Genomic DNA, 19,027 nt, shown 5'->3' on the forward strand with positions numbered 1-19,027 from the left:
GCAGCGTGGGCAGGGTTTAGAAGATTAAACAAAGGACAGAAAGTTAAATGTCCAGGCCTCGTCTATACCATATCTGCCACTGTGTCTGCCACATATGGAGCTGCACTGGGGGTGAATCATGACCAATTTTTCCTAGTGTAGACGAGGCCAAGGTGACTTCAGAACACTATCTCAGCATCTGGCACCTCTGGAAACTAGAAATGGGCTTTAGCTGCCAGGTTCAGATCCTGACTTGGATCTACATTTGAGCCCCTTTTGCCCTTTCCCTTCCTTCCCCAGTGTCCCTGTCCCCCAATCTGCGAATTATAAAGGTATTCAAATGCTTGACGTGGGTTCATCTGCCTTGGCGACAAATAAATAGGCGTGATCCTAATCTCACTCCACCCTCAGCAAAGCAATGCACCGGAAAGCTCTTTGGAAGGCTTTATAAAATATACTCATGTCAGATGTTCTAGGCACATGTGTGGCATTAAAAATAAAATAAAAGGCTTCCCCGAGTGCACTGATCAATACCAACATAAACAAGCACTTCCCCATGTCAAGGAAATCCCCGAGAGAAAGATGGGCATGTAGCTCATAGCAGGCTCAGGCTGTGTCCCACCAGGGAGGGCAATTTACTTTGAGGTCTAATTTGAAATCCTGGGCTGGAAGCTATACTGGGTTAATAAATTAGAAGTATTTGAAGGGAGCTCATTTTTTATTATTAATTAGATTTATTTCCTGAGGGATTAGGGGCTGTGGAGGGGGAGGAGGGTGTGTGTGGAGATGTATCTCTTTGTTGTAGCATTGAAGAAAGTCCACTGCCCCCACACTCTTATTTCCCCCCCCACACACACACTTTATCTCCCGCCTTTGTGTTATAGCTGACAACCAGCCTGGCTAGCCAGTAAGGACTAGGAGGACTCATGGTTTCCAAACCTGCTTGTGCTGCTTGCCTGGTGCTCAGTATGGCTATTGTGGTATGAGAGGTGCACACTTTGCTTCCCATCTCCCTCCCCTCTACACCCCAGGGGCAGCGTGTTCTGCCTTGGAAGCATCAAAGCGGCACTGGGATTTGGACCCACAGGTTTGCTGCCAGGCATCAAACTGTGCACACCGGTAAAGCAGGAGGGGAATTTACTGCCTGACCCCAGCTAGTAATCAGCACATACCCTGAAGCATGAGAATTGTTTGTCTCTGTAATACTGTCTGGGCTAGTGTAACTACAGACCCTGTTCATGTAAAGATCTCATTCTTATTTTAGTCTTACCAAGCATCTGATATTCTGTCTTTGTACGTTGGATAGGTTACTGCCACATTGCATAAAGTATTTCCCTTTATCCGTCTTAAATTTGTTCATATCAGGTGCTCCTGTTATGAGAGAGAGTCCGTTGTCCATCTCTGCCTCCCATCTCTTTGTACAAATACTGCCTGCCCCAAACGCTAATCCCTCTCTTGGCCTTCTTCCGGAATGTTCCTATTACTGCTGCATCTTCTTGGAGCTGGCATGGCCCAGAGCGAATGCATTATTTAAGGTCAGGTCAGAGGGCTGGTTTATACAGTGTCATTGGTTGACTGGGAGATGTTTACCTCACCTCTGAACAAGAGCTGGCAGGTCACACGTCAATATGTGGAAGGGGGGCTATTCCAAAGACCCGACACGGGTCTGCAGTGAAACCATGGAACGTCTTTTGGCTTGCTGGCTCCTGGAGGAACCAGGCACTGGGGAAGATTGTGCCAGGTCTACAGACCAGGCCATGTGATGTGCCCAACACTGGAAAAACCTATGATTGTGGTGGAAGGACATGAGCGGTAGAAGAATGCAACATCATTGTATTTCCTTATTCTCTCTCCCGTTGCTAATACAGCCTGATATCTTAGAGGTTTTTTCGACAGCTGCTCTGCACTGAGTGGCCTTCTTGATGTGAACTGGTCACAGGGATGGTTTCTCTTTTCTGGCCCGATACCACTGATCAGGACCCATTACTACGTAGCAGTAGTCTGAAGGAGTGATGGATCCTGGCCTTTGGTTTGGGCCCAGGCACCTCCCTAGACTTTGGAAATGTTAAGAACATTGTGATTTCTCCTGTAGTAGTATAACCCTACTGGAAAACCCAGATCCTACTCTGAAGAGTTTATAATCAGTTGTGGGTCGTGCACAAGTCCAAGAGTGAGGAATAAGGGGATGAGAGCAGAGTTTCAGGCAGAGCCTTCAAAGGTGAGAGTTGCAGATTACAGCATATTTTAAATGTGGCCAGTAGGACTTTTGATAGATTAACCTCCATCTTCTGGGAAGACGCTGTATGAAAATCCAGCTTCTGAGTTTCTGGAGGAGGTGCTAATACAGCATTTTTGATGGTAGCCAACTACACAGGGCAAAAGCCACCCTTCAGAAATCTACTCCGCTTCATCCATTCAATGGTAGGTGACAATGATTCTGTAACCAAGGGTTTTACAAGACTGTGCTGTTACTGGTACTGCCCGCTGAAGGGGCAGGGGCGGAAGGGATGTTTTGGAGGGGACTAGTCATACTTGTCACAGCTTCTTGAAACACTGAAGCCAACTGTTTGTTTCCTTAAGGCTGTGTGGAGGAAAAGAGGCTCCTTGGGGAATCTTAAATTGCAGTGGTCTAAACCTGGTATTGAAAAATCCCCTGAGAAAGCCGGGCCTCTTCCTCAGTCCTTACTTTGGCATCTTCTCCTCATTTTTCTTCTAGTGGCATTACATTTTTGGGGAAGTAGAATGCGGGAAATGTGGTGGGACATTAGCTATCCTCCAGTCATCTGGTACAGAAGTTGATTTAAATGATAGGTTACATACCACAGTTCTGCAATTTCACATTTGAGTTCTTTCAGAACTCTTGGGTGGATACCATCTGGTCCTGGGGACTGATTACAGTTTAATTTCTCAATTTTTTCCAAAACCTGTTCTAATGCCACCTCAATCTGGGACAATTCCTCAGATTTGTCACCTAAAAAGAACGGCTGAACCCAAAACGTCTGCATTTCAAAACCTAAATTGAAACATGACTGAACTGTTAGAATTCCCCTTAGCCAGAGCGGAAAAATCTTGTTGATGGACATTAAGCTAAAAGACATTAAGCCCATCAAAATGGAGAAATGCAAAGCTCAAGGACTGAAGTTCTGTCTTTAAATAACCCTTTCATGCCATATGTATCGGAGATCTGCAGAAAAGGAAGCTGCAGGCTCTCGTATTTAGAGTATTAGTCTGAGTTGGAACAGCTGGGCTTCTCTTGCCAGCTGTGTTGCTGAGTCACTCTGTGACCCAGAGCAGATTTCATCCTCTCTCTGAGCCTTGGCTCCCCATCTGTGCAATCAGGATAGCAGCTTTGTAAAACTCTTTGAAATTTTGGGGTGACAGTGATACAGTAGAACCTCAGAGTTACGAACACTGCGGGAATGGAGGCTGTTCGTAACTCTGAAATGTTCGTAACGCTGAACAAAACGTTCTGGTTGTTCTTTCAAAAGTTTCCAGCTGAACGTTGACTTAATACAGTTTTGAAACTTTGCTGTGCAGAAGAAAAATGCTGCTTTTAGCTCTCTTAATTTAAATGAAACAAGCACAGAAACTGTTTCCTTACCTTGTTAAGTATCTTTTTTAAAAAACTTTCCTTTTATTTTTTAGTAGTTTATGTTTAACACAGCACTGTTCTGTATTTGCTTTACTTTTGGTCTCTGCAGCTCATGTATTTTCAGTTCCAAACGAGATGTGTGATTGACCAGTCAGTTTGTAACCCGTGTTTGTAACTCTGAGGTTCTACTGTAGATAGCTGCAGAGCATCATTACTAAAACAAGAACTTCAGCAGCAGGGACTCTGAACCTGCCCCAGACAGTGTTCCTGATATCTAAAAATAGGGTGGGGGAGTTTATTCCCTCGTTCTTTAATTTCCTGTTTGGGAGAGTTACTCTGAAGAGGGATTCACTGAAGTGTAGGTGAGTTCTTTCAATGCGAATATATAGAAACGGGGCAACAGGCTCCTGGTTACCCTCTTTTTTCCATATGGAAGTTGTGTGGCAGAGCAGGCTGAAGCAGTTGATAGGGACACCTGGCCAGGCCCACTGAGAGCAATTCTGGGCCCCAGGGCAGAACAGTCAATGACCCCCTAGAAAGGAATGGCTGAGGTCTAAGTGGACTTCCACCAGACATTTTTGCTGGTTTATTATCTGCCATGCAGGTTGCCATGTGGCGGAGGAGGTGATATTTGCTACTCAGCTTCTCAGGTCCCTTGGACTCCCCAGCGAGCTAGTGATGAACTCGGGAAGCTGAGTAGCAGATACCACCTCTTCAGATGCCCAGGAATCTGTGTGGCGCATAATAAATAAACTCAGCTCAGGGGAGGGGCGGAGAGCGCAAGTGGTGGGGCTCTGGGGAAGGGGTATGTGGAGGAGAGGGGGATACATATCTATTCTCCCATCCGCCCAGACCCTTTTAAATCACAGGGCCCCTGGGCAATTGCCCCTCTTCTTCCCCCCCCCCGTCGGCGGGCCTGCACTTGGCTGTTTGGATCCCTGCGCTATCACCCGCACGCAAGGGTGTGCCCGTGCTATCAATGGTCAGGAAATGGTTTCAACAAGCCGTTTCCAAATCACGGCTCTTGCAGCTTTCATTTACTTCAAAAACCATCAGCTCACCAGATGAAGCACGATTAGACCCTTACAGAAATTTCTGGTCCAGATTTGAGCCACGTTATCCCTTTCCTTGGAGAAACCCTTAGAGGAGTGGGGTGGGAAATCTGAGGTCCACCTCTCAGAGTTTCTGGCAGGTTGTCCCTTTGAGGGGATAGGAGACAGATTAGGGCCTGGAAATCAGATTTTTAATAGAGAGGGAAATTAACCACTAGAACAATTTACCGAGGGGTGTGGTGTCCTCTTTGTCGCTAACTCAAGTCTGGATGTCTTTCTAAAGGAGATGCTCAGCCAGACGTGATGAGCCCCATGCAGAAATCGCGGGGTGGGATTCTCTGGCCTGTCATTCAGGAGGTCAGGTTACATGATCGCAATGGCCTTAAAATCTAGAAATGAATGATTTGGGGGTCTCCCAACCCTGCAGAGCCGGTGTATTCGTGAAGAAGGCACTCCTCCTCCTCCCCCCAACCTGCCTCCTTTGGCTCCCTTTGCTTTCCCCTGCATCACGGTTCCTGCAAGAGCCATGCTGCCATTGGCAGGGTTTTCCCGGTAGCTGTCTGAACTTCCTCCTGAATTTCTCTTTGGACATCTGGTGAGTCCACCGGGGCAGGGAAGGATGCCAGGGAGCCTGGCCAATCTCTGTCTCCTTCTGAAACCAGCCCTGACTCTCAAAGCTGTAGGGAGGCCAGCAGGAGATAGAGGTTTCCAAGGGGACAGCACTCCCCGCCTATCTCCTACTTCTGGCTGAGCAGGAAGAAAACTCTCCCAGGCCCCCTCAGGGACAATCCAGGCCTTTGTCATTTATTTACAACCAATTCCGAGAGCCACAAAGCACCTGAGAGCCGTAAGCTTTTTTCCCCTATTTACATAAATTCTAATTGCCAAGCCTATTTTTTTAAATTAGTGAAGAAAGCCCTTAAATGGCGGGTTAACTGTAACCTTTAACCCCAGCAAACTGCTGCGGCGGAGTTATAAATCTTTCCAATGGAATTTTACTGGTGATACGAATATAGCCACTATCTGTTAGCAGTGGGACTGTGCCAGCGAATTCAACTTCTTGTGGCTTGCTTTCTCGGCCACACCGTATTCATTTCTGAGCTAATGGGAGAATATTTATCCTGTGCTCTAACTGGTCTCATTAAAACCAGAAGACAGGCCTGCTGGTGTCAAAACCCCCTCAAACTGGGTCATGGAAAGAGGAAGCATCCAGCCCAACCTGCTTCAAACTGATAATCTCCTAAGGGCTTGTCTACATGGTGCATGAGTCCACACCGGAAAGGTGTAAATTCCAGTTTGCACGAGCGTGTCGTGCACTAATGGCCCGTGTGGGCCCTGCTGGCACACACTTAAAGTTCCCTAGTGCACATTAATGTGGGCCCGTTTCAAACACTACAGCAGCTCAGTGGGATCAGATTCTGATTGCACTGCGGAACCCATGCAGTCGCTGCCTGTGCCGTTGGTCCAGCAGTGGTTTTGTACGGAGATGGGGCGTGTTTTAAGCCCACTTGCAGAAGTCTTGGCTGTTAGCTGTTTGAGAGCTAAGGAGAGGAGCATTTCTTGCCTTCCAATTCAGTAGGGTGGAAGGGTTAGGCTTTATCTCAATAACGGCTAGAAAAGACAGCAGAAATAGTCAGTGTTTTCTCCTCTCCCTGCTCCCAGTTAATGCGAGGGGGAAGAGGCGAGTCTTCAGGCAGACAGAGAATCAATTGCATGCCTGCTGCTGACTTAATATAACCCCATTGGGCTCTAAGGGCTAGTTTATGTCCTGTGTGGCCATGCTGGAGTTGTTATTGCATGGGGTTTAAGTCAGGACAGAATTTGGTCCCGGGTACAGAAGACCAAGGATCTGACTGTGCCATCTGTTCTCAGCATATTCTGATGTACATTGTGAAACAGATGTGAGGTGTAGAACCGTGCAAATAATGAATTTTTCGGTTTGCTGGTAATTCTGAACAATTGCGGGGAAATTACTTTGTCTTGAACCAAAATTGAAATACTTTGCAAATTTGAAAAGTAAAAAAAATAAAATAAAAATTATTGTCCGTTGAAATGAAATGTTTTGTCTCAATTTGAGGTTTTTCCTGTGTTTTTAAATGTTTTAAAATACATTTGGAGGAAGTTTCTAAACAGAAAAGTAATTTTGATTGAAAAGTCAAAATGTTTCATTTTGAAAACGTGGAAACAACATTTTTTACTTTCTGTGATTTTTTTTTTTTTTTTTTTTTTTTAATCTCAAACAATTTGGCGAAACCAGTGCAAATTTGCAAAGTGTTTTGGGGTTGCTGACTGCATTTTTGATCGAAAAAGGTTTGGGTCGAAAAATTTCACCCAGCTCCGGATTGGAGGCCATGCTTTGGAACCATGATTAACACTTGAACTTATGCCGTTCTAACTCTAGTGTTGTCATTTACAAAGGGCAGGAGGGAAAATGTCAGTTCCTTGCATCCTTATCACCTACAAAATCAATGATAAATCTTCCCCCTTGTGTACCTTTCACAACTGATGACTGAATTCTAGGTCATCTGAACAATGGTTAAGAAAATCTTAGACTCCACCCTGAGATGTCCAGCTTTTTTCTGTTAATAGATTGATGGATCTTAACTTTGAATAGACAATCATCTAATATCGCTTTTTTGCTACATCCAGCTCTAAAGAGTGTCAGGTTGCAAAATGTTGCACTACCAAACATAGAAAGCACATCAATTTCTCTATAAAAGCTCTGCCAGGGTCTGTGGAGAAAGATCCAGCACATTTGAGCTGACTGCACTGTACACTTAACCAAAGCCTGGATTAGGATGTAAGAATTTCATAGATCCAGAAAAAGCGAGAGACATTAAAGCTGTGCTAGAAAGTTGCATGTTGAGGAGTCAGTGGTGGTTGGCCAAAGATTCACTACACTTCATATCTAGGTAGAATTATCTGTTGGTAGAGGACAGTAGAACAATTTGGCTATCAAGTTGTACTTTTCCCTGTAGACCTCTAGATAACTCTGTTAATCTTTCCTATGGAAGTTACCTCTTTATGTGGCTGTGAGGCAGACCAGATAATGAAAATTTAAACACAGTGAGGAAAGCAAGCCAATTTACTCTTTGTATCCAGAGGCAGGGTCAACAAAAAGATTATCAGCCCAGCAGTAGAGCAAGACAGGTAATAAACCATCCCTCTGCCTTGAACTCTCAGAACAAAACAGACCCTGGGAGTTGATGCTGCCAGAGGAAGCCTGCTGTCTTGTAATTCTTTTTGTTGTTTCATATGGCTGGTGTACAATTTCACCTGAAGTTGATTGAGCTAAATGGCTACATCAGGAGTGGCAGAATTTATTGCAGTGATGCCTCCTTCATATTTATAAATTGGGCAGTAGGTGGTGATGTGTTTTATGGTCTGCTGTGGGGAACCACACTTGCACGCTGGGAAGTTCTTGATTGAGTAGAAGATGGCAGCCGTCACGCAGCCCACTCTGTTAAGTGAGAATTCACGAAGAATGCCATCAACTCAGTGACTGAAGATTGCTGAGCGATCTCCCAGTCATCAGAGCGGTGACTCAACAAGCTGTCTTGGGATGAGGAGGGAGAAGCAGAAAAGCATTTCTCTGCAGTATGTAGGCAGAGACGTGCCTAGGCTAGTTCCAAAATATCTCCCTGACGCATGCCAGCTCTCTCCCCCGATAAAGGGAGAACCCAAGACAATTGGGTACCATCCCAGCTACTATTCCTCCAGCTCGTTTATTACTGTTTGTGGGTTGACTCTCAAGTTCAATGAGCTTAAGCCAGTCTTCTCTTCTGAGAGGAGTTTTAGTTGTGGAAAGTGGGATAGAAAAGCAAAATATCCATTTCAGAAGGCGGCACAGCTTATTTTAAAAGGTACTGAAAGTCTATGTCAACATGTATGTCAGTGTATGTCAATGAACCAACTTTCTGAGTTTCCAAGAGAAGTATTAGGAACGGCTCTAGCTTTTCTTCCTGTGTCCGTAGCTTCACTGGAAGTCTCTTTATCCTCCGTCAAAGAGCCCTTACCTACTGAAAGGTTGCATTGACCTGCAGGTCTTGCCAAAAATACCTCTGGGTCATTCACTAGCAGGACCTGCCTAACATCCCGAACAGATGAGTCAAGGTCTTACATATCTTTGCGTGATGTCCCCACAAAACCTCCCCATCAATGGAGCTGGTGATATGAAAGACATACCGATTTGCTAATGTTTAACAAGCTTCCCAGCCAATGTGAATGATTTGTGTCATGCTTAACCATTCTGGTGCCAAGCCACCTTTGTTATTGTAGCTCGTGCCCTCTTTTAGCCTTGGATGTTGTTCTTCTTTTGTTGGGCAGGGGTGGCGGCAGGGGAGACTGTTGCTTTTTTTGTGTCACTTTTTTTTTTCCACTACCCTAATTTCACTGACGTCAGTGGAGTCATCCCTGATCTGCGCTGGGGCAAATGAGAGCCAGATACGACCTAGAGCCCAGGCCACAATGGCATTACTGTCTAAACACGTCCTAAAGAAAGATCAGACAAAGATCCTCCTCTATCATGTCACCTCTGTTCTTAAGCAAGAGCCTAGCGGATTTTCAGCATTGGCTGAGGTAGGAATCTCGTCTGACCTAGTCCTTCCTACTGAATTTCTTCCTCTTCTCTCATTACAATTTCCTTTGGCTCAGAAGAGGCCTTGGACTCAGACAGCACTTATCTCTTTGGACACTCCAATCCCTACTTTCTCCCCCAGCTAAAATTAAAATCTGGACTGAACTCAGGCTCTTGAGCTCTGCTCGAGCAGCAGCGAAGAGAGCTAACTGTCACAGTGCTAAGGTTAGAGGAAAGATCAATATAACAAGGTGGCTCTGTTAGCCTGCAAGATACATTTCGGGCGTCTTTCCTCCCCTTTCAGTTTTTTCCATTAGAGGGAATGAACTAAAGGGAATGGAGCCACTCTGACTCTTCATGAGGTCCCATAGACCACTGGAATTGGATGTGTACCACGGAGGGGAATCACAGCAGGTTTTCCCTCTGCACTGTTGTGTGAAGGACATAGCTGCGGTGGTCTTAGAGCTTCATCCCTATTGCTAGAGATGCCAGTTGCCCGAAAGCACCACAGTGGAGGGCATCTGCTTGGTCCTCGTTTTCTAGCCTTGCTGAGGGAGGAGATCCTCGGAACTGCACTATGTTTGCCCGGTGGTCATTTTGCAAAAGTCCATAAAGCGCCTTCATCCACGGCTTTTCCGATTCTCCATTCTTTTGGGTAGTTATTGCCTTTCAGAATGCCACTCACTTTAAAAACAACATGTGTAAATATTCACTAAGTACGGTACGGTTCTTTTTTAGAAGGGTTCGTTTTTTAAAGGGTTGTTTGAACATGGGGGGCGGTGGCGATCCAGGATGGTTCAGGTGGGTTAAACTCAGAGTTTGAGATTTATTCTTGGTCGTAGGGTGTTTCCTTAAAGATGTTTTTGTTTGGATATTTAGGGCCGTAAGGGTTTGGGCTCCATTTTTGTCTGGGCCTCAGGAAATGGTGGCAGAGAAGGCGATTATTGCTCTTGCGATGGTTACACCAACAGCATCTACACCATCTCCATCAGCAGCAGCACAGATAGTGGGCTCAAGCCCTGGTATCTAGAGGAATGTGCATCAACTCTTGCAACAACCTACAGCAGCGGAGCATTTTATGAACACAAAATTGTAAGTTGTATACCTGGCTCTCCTTGTTCCAAGAGGGTTAATTGAATTCTACCTACCCAACATTTCCCGTCTTATTTAAATGGACTAAGTTGTGGAAAGTGGAAGGTGCAAAGTTATTATTAAGGTATTCCCACTTCTCTGTCTAAAAATTGCTGGGCAATGTTATATGGCACCGTTGCTGTGTTTCACCCCCAGAGGTGACTGCATTTCAGTCGTGAATGAAGTGATTCTACTTTACAAAGCACTGTGGGATCCCGTGGGATGAAAGGTGTTCTATTAAAGAAAGTCACTGTTTAAAGTAAGTGCTGTAGAAGTCCTTACTTTAGTAGACTTTCTCTTTGGGATTTATAATCGGTTTGGGTTTAGATTTTTTACACTTTGCACCCGATCCCGCAAACATTCAGGCATGTACTTATCTCTGGAGTCAGGGGGGCTTCTTAGGCACTTAAAGTTAAGCATGGACATGTTTGCCGGATCAGGGCCTGATTTTGACATTGTAGGGCCAGATTCTGCTCTCACTTTCTCTGGATTTACACCAGTGAACTCCACTGATGGTCAATAGAACAACATCAAGGTACATCTGTGCGAAGAGAATTGGGACCCTATTTTTTTCATCTAAGTGAAAAGCAATAAAATGTTCCAAGCTTCCAAAAGTATAGGCGTGTGTATCGCGTGTCCTTTACCAGCCTTTGAAATGAATGCTGCTTCTAGTTAAAGATCTGAATTCCTATCATTTTAACCTGAAATAGGCAATAGAGAGGAAGCAGGCCAGTGATCAGGCCACTTTCCTAGGACTTGAGAGAGCTATGTTCAAGTCCCTGCTCTGCAATAGATAGTTGGGCAAGTTACTTAATCTCTCTGGACCCTACTTCCCCATCTGCAAAAAAAGAAATAACAGCTCTGCCCTACCGCAGAGCAGTACTGTGAGGATAAATACATTAAAGACTGTGAGGTGCTCCAGGACTATAATGATAAGGGCCAGATCTGTATCAAAACGGAGTTCTAGAAGTTTCAAGAAATGCAGGTGCACACACAGCTTTGTCAGCAAGTAACACCCACAAGCTCTTTTATTGCCCCCGGCCCCAAGAACTTCCTTACCCCACAGGAAATATTTGGAAAGAACTCCTTCCCCTTAGCTATGATGTGTAACTATGACAAGGAGACAGGATTTGCTGTAATGTCTGTGCTCCGATTCAATTAGCAGGAATTTAATGCTGACTTAAAACAAAAAGGGTTCATGTGTCTGGAGTGAAGAGATCAATTTTAATCTTTAAAAGTGATTTTTAAAGCCTTACTAAACTGTGTGCTGTGAATGCTGTGAAATTAAAATGGCCATTTTAGGACGCTATTTAAAGAGAAAGTCTGTGTAAATTATGTGTGAACTTATTTTTACATTTATCTGCATAAGCAGAATTTATGCTTCGTGCACTGCAAAACCAACAGAGAAAGTCAGGCGGAAGGATTTGGGAGCACAGCTTCGGCATCAGCCTTCACTTGTTTATGAAGGTGGCCACTTAATATATTTGTCCCTCTTCTGTGAGATCTGCTCTGCTAGGACATGCTCTTGCGATCTTGAATCATGCACTGTGAGAAGCCGGATAGCAACCTTGGCATATGAATGTGCTGGGATTCAAAAGAGCAACTAGCTGAACCAGTGCATGTTGAAACATGATTTACAGTGCCGTGAACAAGACTGGTGTTCAGTGAAGTTGCTTAGGCGCTAGAAGTATTGCCTTGTAGTTTTACTTGATTAGCCACACTAATGTGTGAAACAGTGCTCTCAACTCAGATGAATAACTTTGGCAACAACCATTGAATAAAAACCTATCATGTCTTCCTGTTTAATTTCTTCCCTTGTTAACATCATAATAAAGAATGTTTCCTCAGAGAAATAGTGGGAAACCATCACTGAGTTTCAATGAACCTTTCTGTGGACAGCTTGGGGTTTGTTTTTTTTCACAGCCTTTCAAGTTTGCCCTATCAAAAAAACATATGTAGTCTCTTAATAGCGAGATATGTGGATATAATAGTCACTGTGCATAATCCAAAACTCAGGCAATGCTAATGTTAGCCACCATCGCCTCTCATCATTAGAGCTAGTCAGGAATTTTCTGCATCTCCTTGTGGTGCTGCATTGCCTCATAGTAGTTTTAGTGCAGGGACCTGAGCCTTTTTCTCCTATGGGCTGGGCTCCATGGTCAGACTACATTACCCATGATGCATCAGGCAGCTCGGTCAGAAGGCTGCATTGCATGGGAAATGTAGTCCAGCCAGGGAACCTGGCCCATAGGAGAGAATGGTGGCATCAGGCACCCAAACTACAACTCCCATAAGGTAACCTGGCACCATAGGGATATGCAGTTTAATGTGAAAAATTTTCCTAATGGCAAAATGCTAATATTATTTTTGCTGTACTTTGCAGTGTCTGTAAAATCAAAATATTCTGTGGGGCAAATTTCGATGTTGCCCAAATTTTATTGTCCAGTCGTTCAACTCTCCAAGACTGCCCAGCTTTCTTGTCAGTGGAGCCAGGAAATTGCTGAGAATGACAGCCAACAGCCGGTGTAAGGAACGCAGTGTGTATGCTGACACTGCTTCGCCCTAACTATACCGACGTCAGCCCTATGCCTCTCGTTGGGGTGGTTTTATTATGTCGGCGTAGCAGGGGAGTTACATCGGCGGGAGGAGCATTTCGAGGTGTGCACCTCCACTGTTTTGTTGACAAAAGCTGACTTTTGTCGACAAATCTCTGAAGTGTAGACAAGCCCTAGGACTGCTTTTTGAAAAGAGGGAATGTTGGCCAGGAACCCAGAGATTTTGCTTCAGCTTTCACCTGGGCAGTCACCTCATTATCAAGAGTTCAAAAATGGTGAGGCAGGTCCCAAAAATCACAAGATTGCCTTTAAAATCATGGGATATTTTAACAAATAGTCAACGCTGAGTTCTTTTTATCTGACTTGTGGTTTTTTTAGGCTTTATATGTCACATATTCAAGCTTTTATCTGCAACTATGAGGGATAGAAATTTTTTTTTTCTTTTTTAATGAAAATTGAGTTCTCATATAATCACATGATGCCAGGAACTCGGGCTCTAGGAAAACACTCAATATCACAGGGCTTGCTGTAAAATCATGAAAGTTGGCAACCGTCTTGATTTCACTTTTCATCTGAAGAACAGCACATCTAATCATGTGGTACTCTCCGAGGGATGTATTTGAACATTAGCTCAAACCCTGACGCAGGAATTGAATCTTCTGGCCTAAAAGGAAAAGTGCTGCTAACTGAATCACACTGAGAGTTACAAGGATCAGCTAGCTATGTTATCTATGATTATCTATGAAACATTCAGACTGTAAAAGTAAGCTATTGTTCCCCTCGAGCCCAGTGATGACTGAAAGTGAAAAGCTTGGGTTATTATTGCAACAATGCTGACGATAAAGTCTCTCCTCACTTCATCTCACTGGGCAGCGTGGATACTCAATTGCCATACCCAGCTTTCTCCAGACTCACGATCCTTGACACAACAGCTTCCGCCTCCCGCAAAGTAACTAAAGAAAAACCAAAGCTGGGAACATCTAAAGCATATTTGTTTATCATATGGACATTGTCGCTGTACAGCTGTCTGGGGCCTGGGTTCAAAAAAGCACGCTTAAATCTTAAATGCGCCATGCCTATTGATATCAATGCGACTTTAGCACGTGCTTAAAGTCTGAGAGCTGGCCCAAATGGGATGTTTTCCCGAAGCACGGCCTAAATGTTGTCAAATTTTCCTGTAAGCATTTTTCATGCTTTCTCTCACGCTCCCTCATTCTCCAGGAAGGAGTTTCCTGTACACATCCCCCAAACACATCTCCCGGGGCTCCTTCAAACTCTCTTTTGCCGTGATGCCTACAAAAACCTCTGCAGTGGGTAGGCAGCTGGTGTGCTGTGACTGCTGCGTATTATGCTGTTTGTTATCACCTCATTGATAGCTTGTGCTGCTACCTGTTCTCTCTCAGCTTCTTAGATAGTCAGCTCTTTGGGGCAGTGACCAGCTTTGTGTTATGTGTTTGCACGGTACCGCACGCAACAGGGACCTGATCTCGGACTACTGCCCTTTACAACGTACCCTGTTCCCACCAATGGTGTACTTTCTCTCTGTAGCTCATCACGGTTGAGACTTTTCAGGCAGTGTCTGTTCAGATGTATCTTAAACAAACTCAGATCCTTGAGCTCTAATCAGTTCAGTCGGCTTTTCTGTCTGTGACCGTATAGAAATTGCTCATGGCACAATGATTACATGCAATAACTTTGTCATTAGGTTACCACAGATTTAAGACACGGTTGCACAGAAGGTCATACTGGAACCTCCGTGTCTGCACCCATTGTCACAGGCATCATCGCTTTGGCTTTAGAAGCAAAGTAAGTTATCTCTTGCGTTCCTTGCTGTATTGCATGTTTATGGAATCAGATCCAGAGAAAAGTTTCAGGCTTTTTAATTGAGCTGGTTAAAATGGGAAAATGGTTTCCCGATAGACTGAAAAGTTGTTTCCATTTTGTCAGGTTTCATGGGAGTCCATTTTCCATTTTGCATGAATTTTCCCGCAATATTTTTAAACTAAAAAGTTTGTCCTGAAATAGATCTTAGCACATTGCTTTTACCAAAAACCTGGCTTTCGATCGGACAATGCGGTTTTCAGTGAATGAAAATGTTTATAACTATTTAAAAAATGATTTCTATAAAAATTGTGGTTAAGTGTTGCAGAAAGTTTCATATAAAATGGAACATTTCTGTGTTGTCAGAAAACATTTCATCATGGGGAAGAAAAGGCCATTTTTCAAACTCCCCCCTCTCCCCTCTCCCCCCCCCCAAAAAAAAATCTTTTAGTGCAAAACATTTTGACTGATTTTTTGCATTTTAAATGAGCTATGTTTGGAAAACTGAAATCCCTCCCCAAACTCAGCCCTTCCTTTCCATTTAAATCCCTTTATTTTCCCCTCCCCATTCCTCTCCTGCTATGTACAGATAAACTTCATGATGTAATCTGAAGATCATAAAACTTAGGTTGTAGCAGACCGGAGGGGGAAAGTGCGATCCTGAGCTGAGACTGAGTGTGCCCGGCCACGAGCTGCTTCAAATCCACTGCGTCTCTTGCAGAGGTTCTCAAACTGGGGATCGGGACCTCTCAAGGGGTTGCGAGGTTATTAGGGAGGGTGGGTTGCGAGCTGTCAGCCCTCATGTATGCCGTGACTGCGGCTGTCAGCCCTATGCATGGCTGACAGACAGCCAGAGCCCCGCAGAGCTGTGTGGCCAGAAAGCAGCAGCTGATGGCCGGGTGCTCTGAAGGCAGCACCACCCCCAGCAGCAGTGCAGAAGTAAGGGTAGTCTGACCTGGGAGGTGAGGTAATTTTTGGGGGGGTTCATCCCAGCCTGAAATATTTTCAGAGGGGATCCCAGCAAAAAAAGTTTGAGAACCCCTGCTCTGTTGTATCACATGAGCAGAGAGGAGGGTCTGTGAAATAGCCAGAGCTCAGACAGTTAGGGTTGTGTAGATCCAAATTACGACCTTAAAGTTCAGGCAGCAGTGTCCAGTGCAGATCAAGGAGGGCAGGTGTAATGTGCTCCCAGTGACAAATATCACCTAGCAACTGGATAGCCTCATTCTGCACTAGCTACGCTTTCAGAATGGACGTAAGGTGGCATTTCACTGTTCCTGTAGCTGCTACATACATACAGGGGCATTGCCAGACCACTTCTCTTGTAGAAATTCTCTGCGACTCTGCAGCTAAAGGGCCTCATCCTGCTCCCATTGATGCCTCTGGCAAAGCTCCTGTTGAATTCAGCGTTTCACGATCAAGCCCAAACAGAACACACGCAAACCTTAGCATCTTAAAAGGTGTCTCTCTCCCTCTAACTGCAGCCTCGACTGCTATCCCTGGATTGTTTTATACAACAAGCGTATTTGGTACGTTTGGATACAAGTTATTATTTTTAGGGAAAAAACCACAACCCAGGCTGCTGGCTTCCATGCTGTGACTCCCGCTCCTGCAGACATGAATATATTGTAGCCGACTGGGAGTCCACAGTCATAGAGGCAAATCGTTTGTTACATTTATGTGATGGCGTTCACTGAAGGCACTAAGAACTGCTGGCATAGCTGACAACTTTTGTCCTCATTACCCTGCCCCGAAGCTTGAAGATATTCGGCTCCATTTTAAATCAAGGAGCCCATGTCAGGTGAACACATTTTAGGAGATGCCATTTTCATTACAAAGAAATTAAGAGAGTTCAGGGTAATTTTTGACTGGTTTCGCTGATGCGTAAAATGCAACATTAAAAGTACCAGAGCACGGCACATAAGAGATGCGAGCGCTCAGACGGTCCATTATTACAAGAAGAAATAAATTGAATTTCTTTTGTTAAATGCTGTGGATAGAATTATAAATCAAAGCTCGGAACTCTTAAGTCGGATGCAAACGAAATGGGTTTCTGCCCATGAAAGCTTATGCCCAAATAAGTTTGTTCGTCTTTAAGGTGCCACAGGACTCTCGCTGTTTTGCTAAAAACAGATTAACACGGCTACCCCTCTGGAACTCATATAGAGTTAGACAGTGAGCACAGAGTGAAATTCACCCCAATTCACAGGGTCAGTAAAATGTCTCAATATTTAAGTCTCAGTTATGCCCTACTTTGATTTTCACACTAAATGAGAAGCCCGGTTTGTTTCCCACAGAACTTGTTATTTACAGGAATGTAGAGTTTGCCATAGCAGCTCAGACCCTTGTCCCATCAGCTCAAGTATTCTGCTTCAAGCAATGATCAATGCCTGATATTTTGGAGGAAGATGAGGAAACCACACCCAAAATATACACTCTTCTATGCTGCAGAATTCCTTCCTGACCTCCGTGTGGCAATCAGTTTATGCTCTGAAGCATGAGATTTAAATGCATTTTGCCTGGAGTGAATTGCTGCAAATGTTGTTGCCCATCAGATTACCCATTCCATCCAGCTCCAGTATTTAGCTCTGCTTATCTGGATCCCATTGCAGCTTTCCTAGAACTTTGATAACTTCAATAACCCTTCCATTCTAGGCAAAAAAAACCCTGAAAGCTCCTTTAAATCTCTATTCATAATGTTAACATGTGAATATTTATTTAGCTGAGGTTAGTCCTGCTTTGAGCAGGGGTTGGACTAGATGACCTCCTGAGGTCCCTTCCAACTCTATGATTCTATGAATAACCGATTTACACTGTATTTTAATATAAACGGGGTGGGGGGGAACCCTCTCACATCTATTATTTAGCGATGCTGTCTGTTCCTTTTCCAGTGAAGGTGATATACAGCTGCTGCATTCTCCTCTGTGAAGCCATGAGTTTGCGCTACAGAGCAGTCAAATCTGAAAGTGTCTGACAAAGTTCAGCTGACTGAAAGTTTCTACATAGGCATGCTGAAACTTCCTGTAATTTTCGTTTCTGTACATCCTTATTATTTTAGCCCCTCACTGACCTGGAGAGATGTTCAGCATCTGATTGTTAAAACATCCAGGCCACTGCATCTGAAAGCGGATGACTGGAAAACAAATGGAGCAGGACGCAAAGGTGAGGCAGACTGTGTGTGGACTGGATTGAGCATTATTTGCTGCAATTGTACATAGAGAAAGCAGTGCAGAAATCTATGTATGGCGAATAGGGTGGATAGCGGTGTCATTTATGTCACTGTCGGTTCACTCGCAGTAGAAATCCTTTGGGAGAGTCTATAATCTGGTGTTGACACTTTACCCTTTGCGGCTTTGTGGGGCCTGGCTTTATCAGATGGAAAATCAGTTTGGCTCTGTGTGTGAATGGGTATGTGTGTGACACGCACTAGCAAGAACATAGTGACCTTGATAACATTTCATATGTATAGTACACACAGAGAGGAGTTGCATTTCTCCTCTGCTCTCAAAATATTGGTGTAATTCCAGTTAATGCCAGTGAGAGTCCAAAGCACATGAGGAAAGGATTTGGGGCTGTTTCTAAAATACCCACATCACTAATGATGGAAAACTTATCTAGCACAATTGCACTCAGCTCTGTTTCGTTACTCACCCAGAATAATGGCTGTAGCATAATAACGGCTTCATAACACTATTATAGTGTGATTAACTGTAGCCATCTCAAAGAGAGAGGATTAGAGTTGAATCCAATCTACCTTCTGGCCAACGCCAACAACAACTTCTTTTAAATTCTGCAGTGTAGGAGGTGAGTGGAATTGTTATTGAACCTGGTCCAAAGAAATACAGTGTGAAGTCTGCTTATTAACCTCTCAGTGGCATGGCCCATAGACACAGTGCATGTATTGGGACAGTTCTTTCTACTGCCAGTGCTTGTATTCTCTGCAACTTCACTTCATGCTGAGATTATTTATGTGTGAAAGGAGCCTTCTTAGACTGTAATCTCTTGAAGGTTTATATGATACCTTTTGCCACAGGTTCTGACTCTGACTGGCACCTGTGAGAGCTGCCACATTATAAATAAATAATAATAGTTGGAACCCACTGAAGTGCACTGAGCATCTCCGAATTAGTGCTAATCAAAAGCAACAAAAAAGTGTTTGCAAAGATTCTTGCAACTAAAACCTGTGGATTCACTTTGCTGGCTTTCATGTTACCTTCTGTTCATTCCTTTGCAAAAGTTTGGGTACAGAAGTTTTTATTTGCCAGACTGTTCACATAAAAAAAAAAATAGACATTCCAAGTGCTAGCACAAATCAATATTC

General features: G+C 44.2%; 1 protein-coding gene across 1 annotated transcript in view; it reads left to right on the plus strand.

The window, feature by feature from the left end:
* PCSK6 (proprotein convertase subtilisin/kexin type 6) overlaps positions 1 to 19,027 on the plus strand; it is a 120,583-nt gene that overhangs the window by 54,639 nt on the left and 46,917 nt on the right. Inside the window, exons 8-10 of the mRNA XM_067555586.1 lie at positions 10,079 to 10,291; positions 14,591 to 14,691; positions 17,765 to 17,868. Of these exons, the coding sequence (XP_067411687.1) occupies positions 10,079 to 10,291; positions 14,591 to 14,691; positions 17,765 to 17,868 (418 nt within the window). The remainder of the gene's footprint in view (positions 1 to 10,078; positions 10,292 to 14,590; positions 14,692 to 17,764; positions 17,869 to 19,027) is intronic.

Source organism: Emydura macquarii, unplaced genomic scaffold (assembly GCF_026122565.2).
Source record: "Emydura macquarii macquarii isolate MOO-44397 ecotype Brisbane River unplaced genomic scaffold, CSIRO-AGI_Emac_v2 contig_1644, whole genome shotgun sequence".
Lineage (NCBI taxonomy): Eukaryota > Metazoa > Chordata > Testudines > Chelidae > Emydura > Emydura macquarii.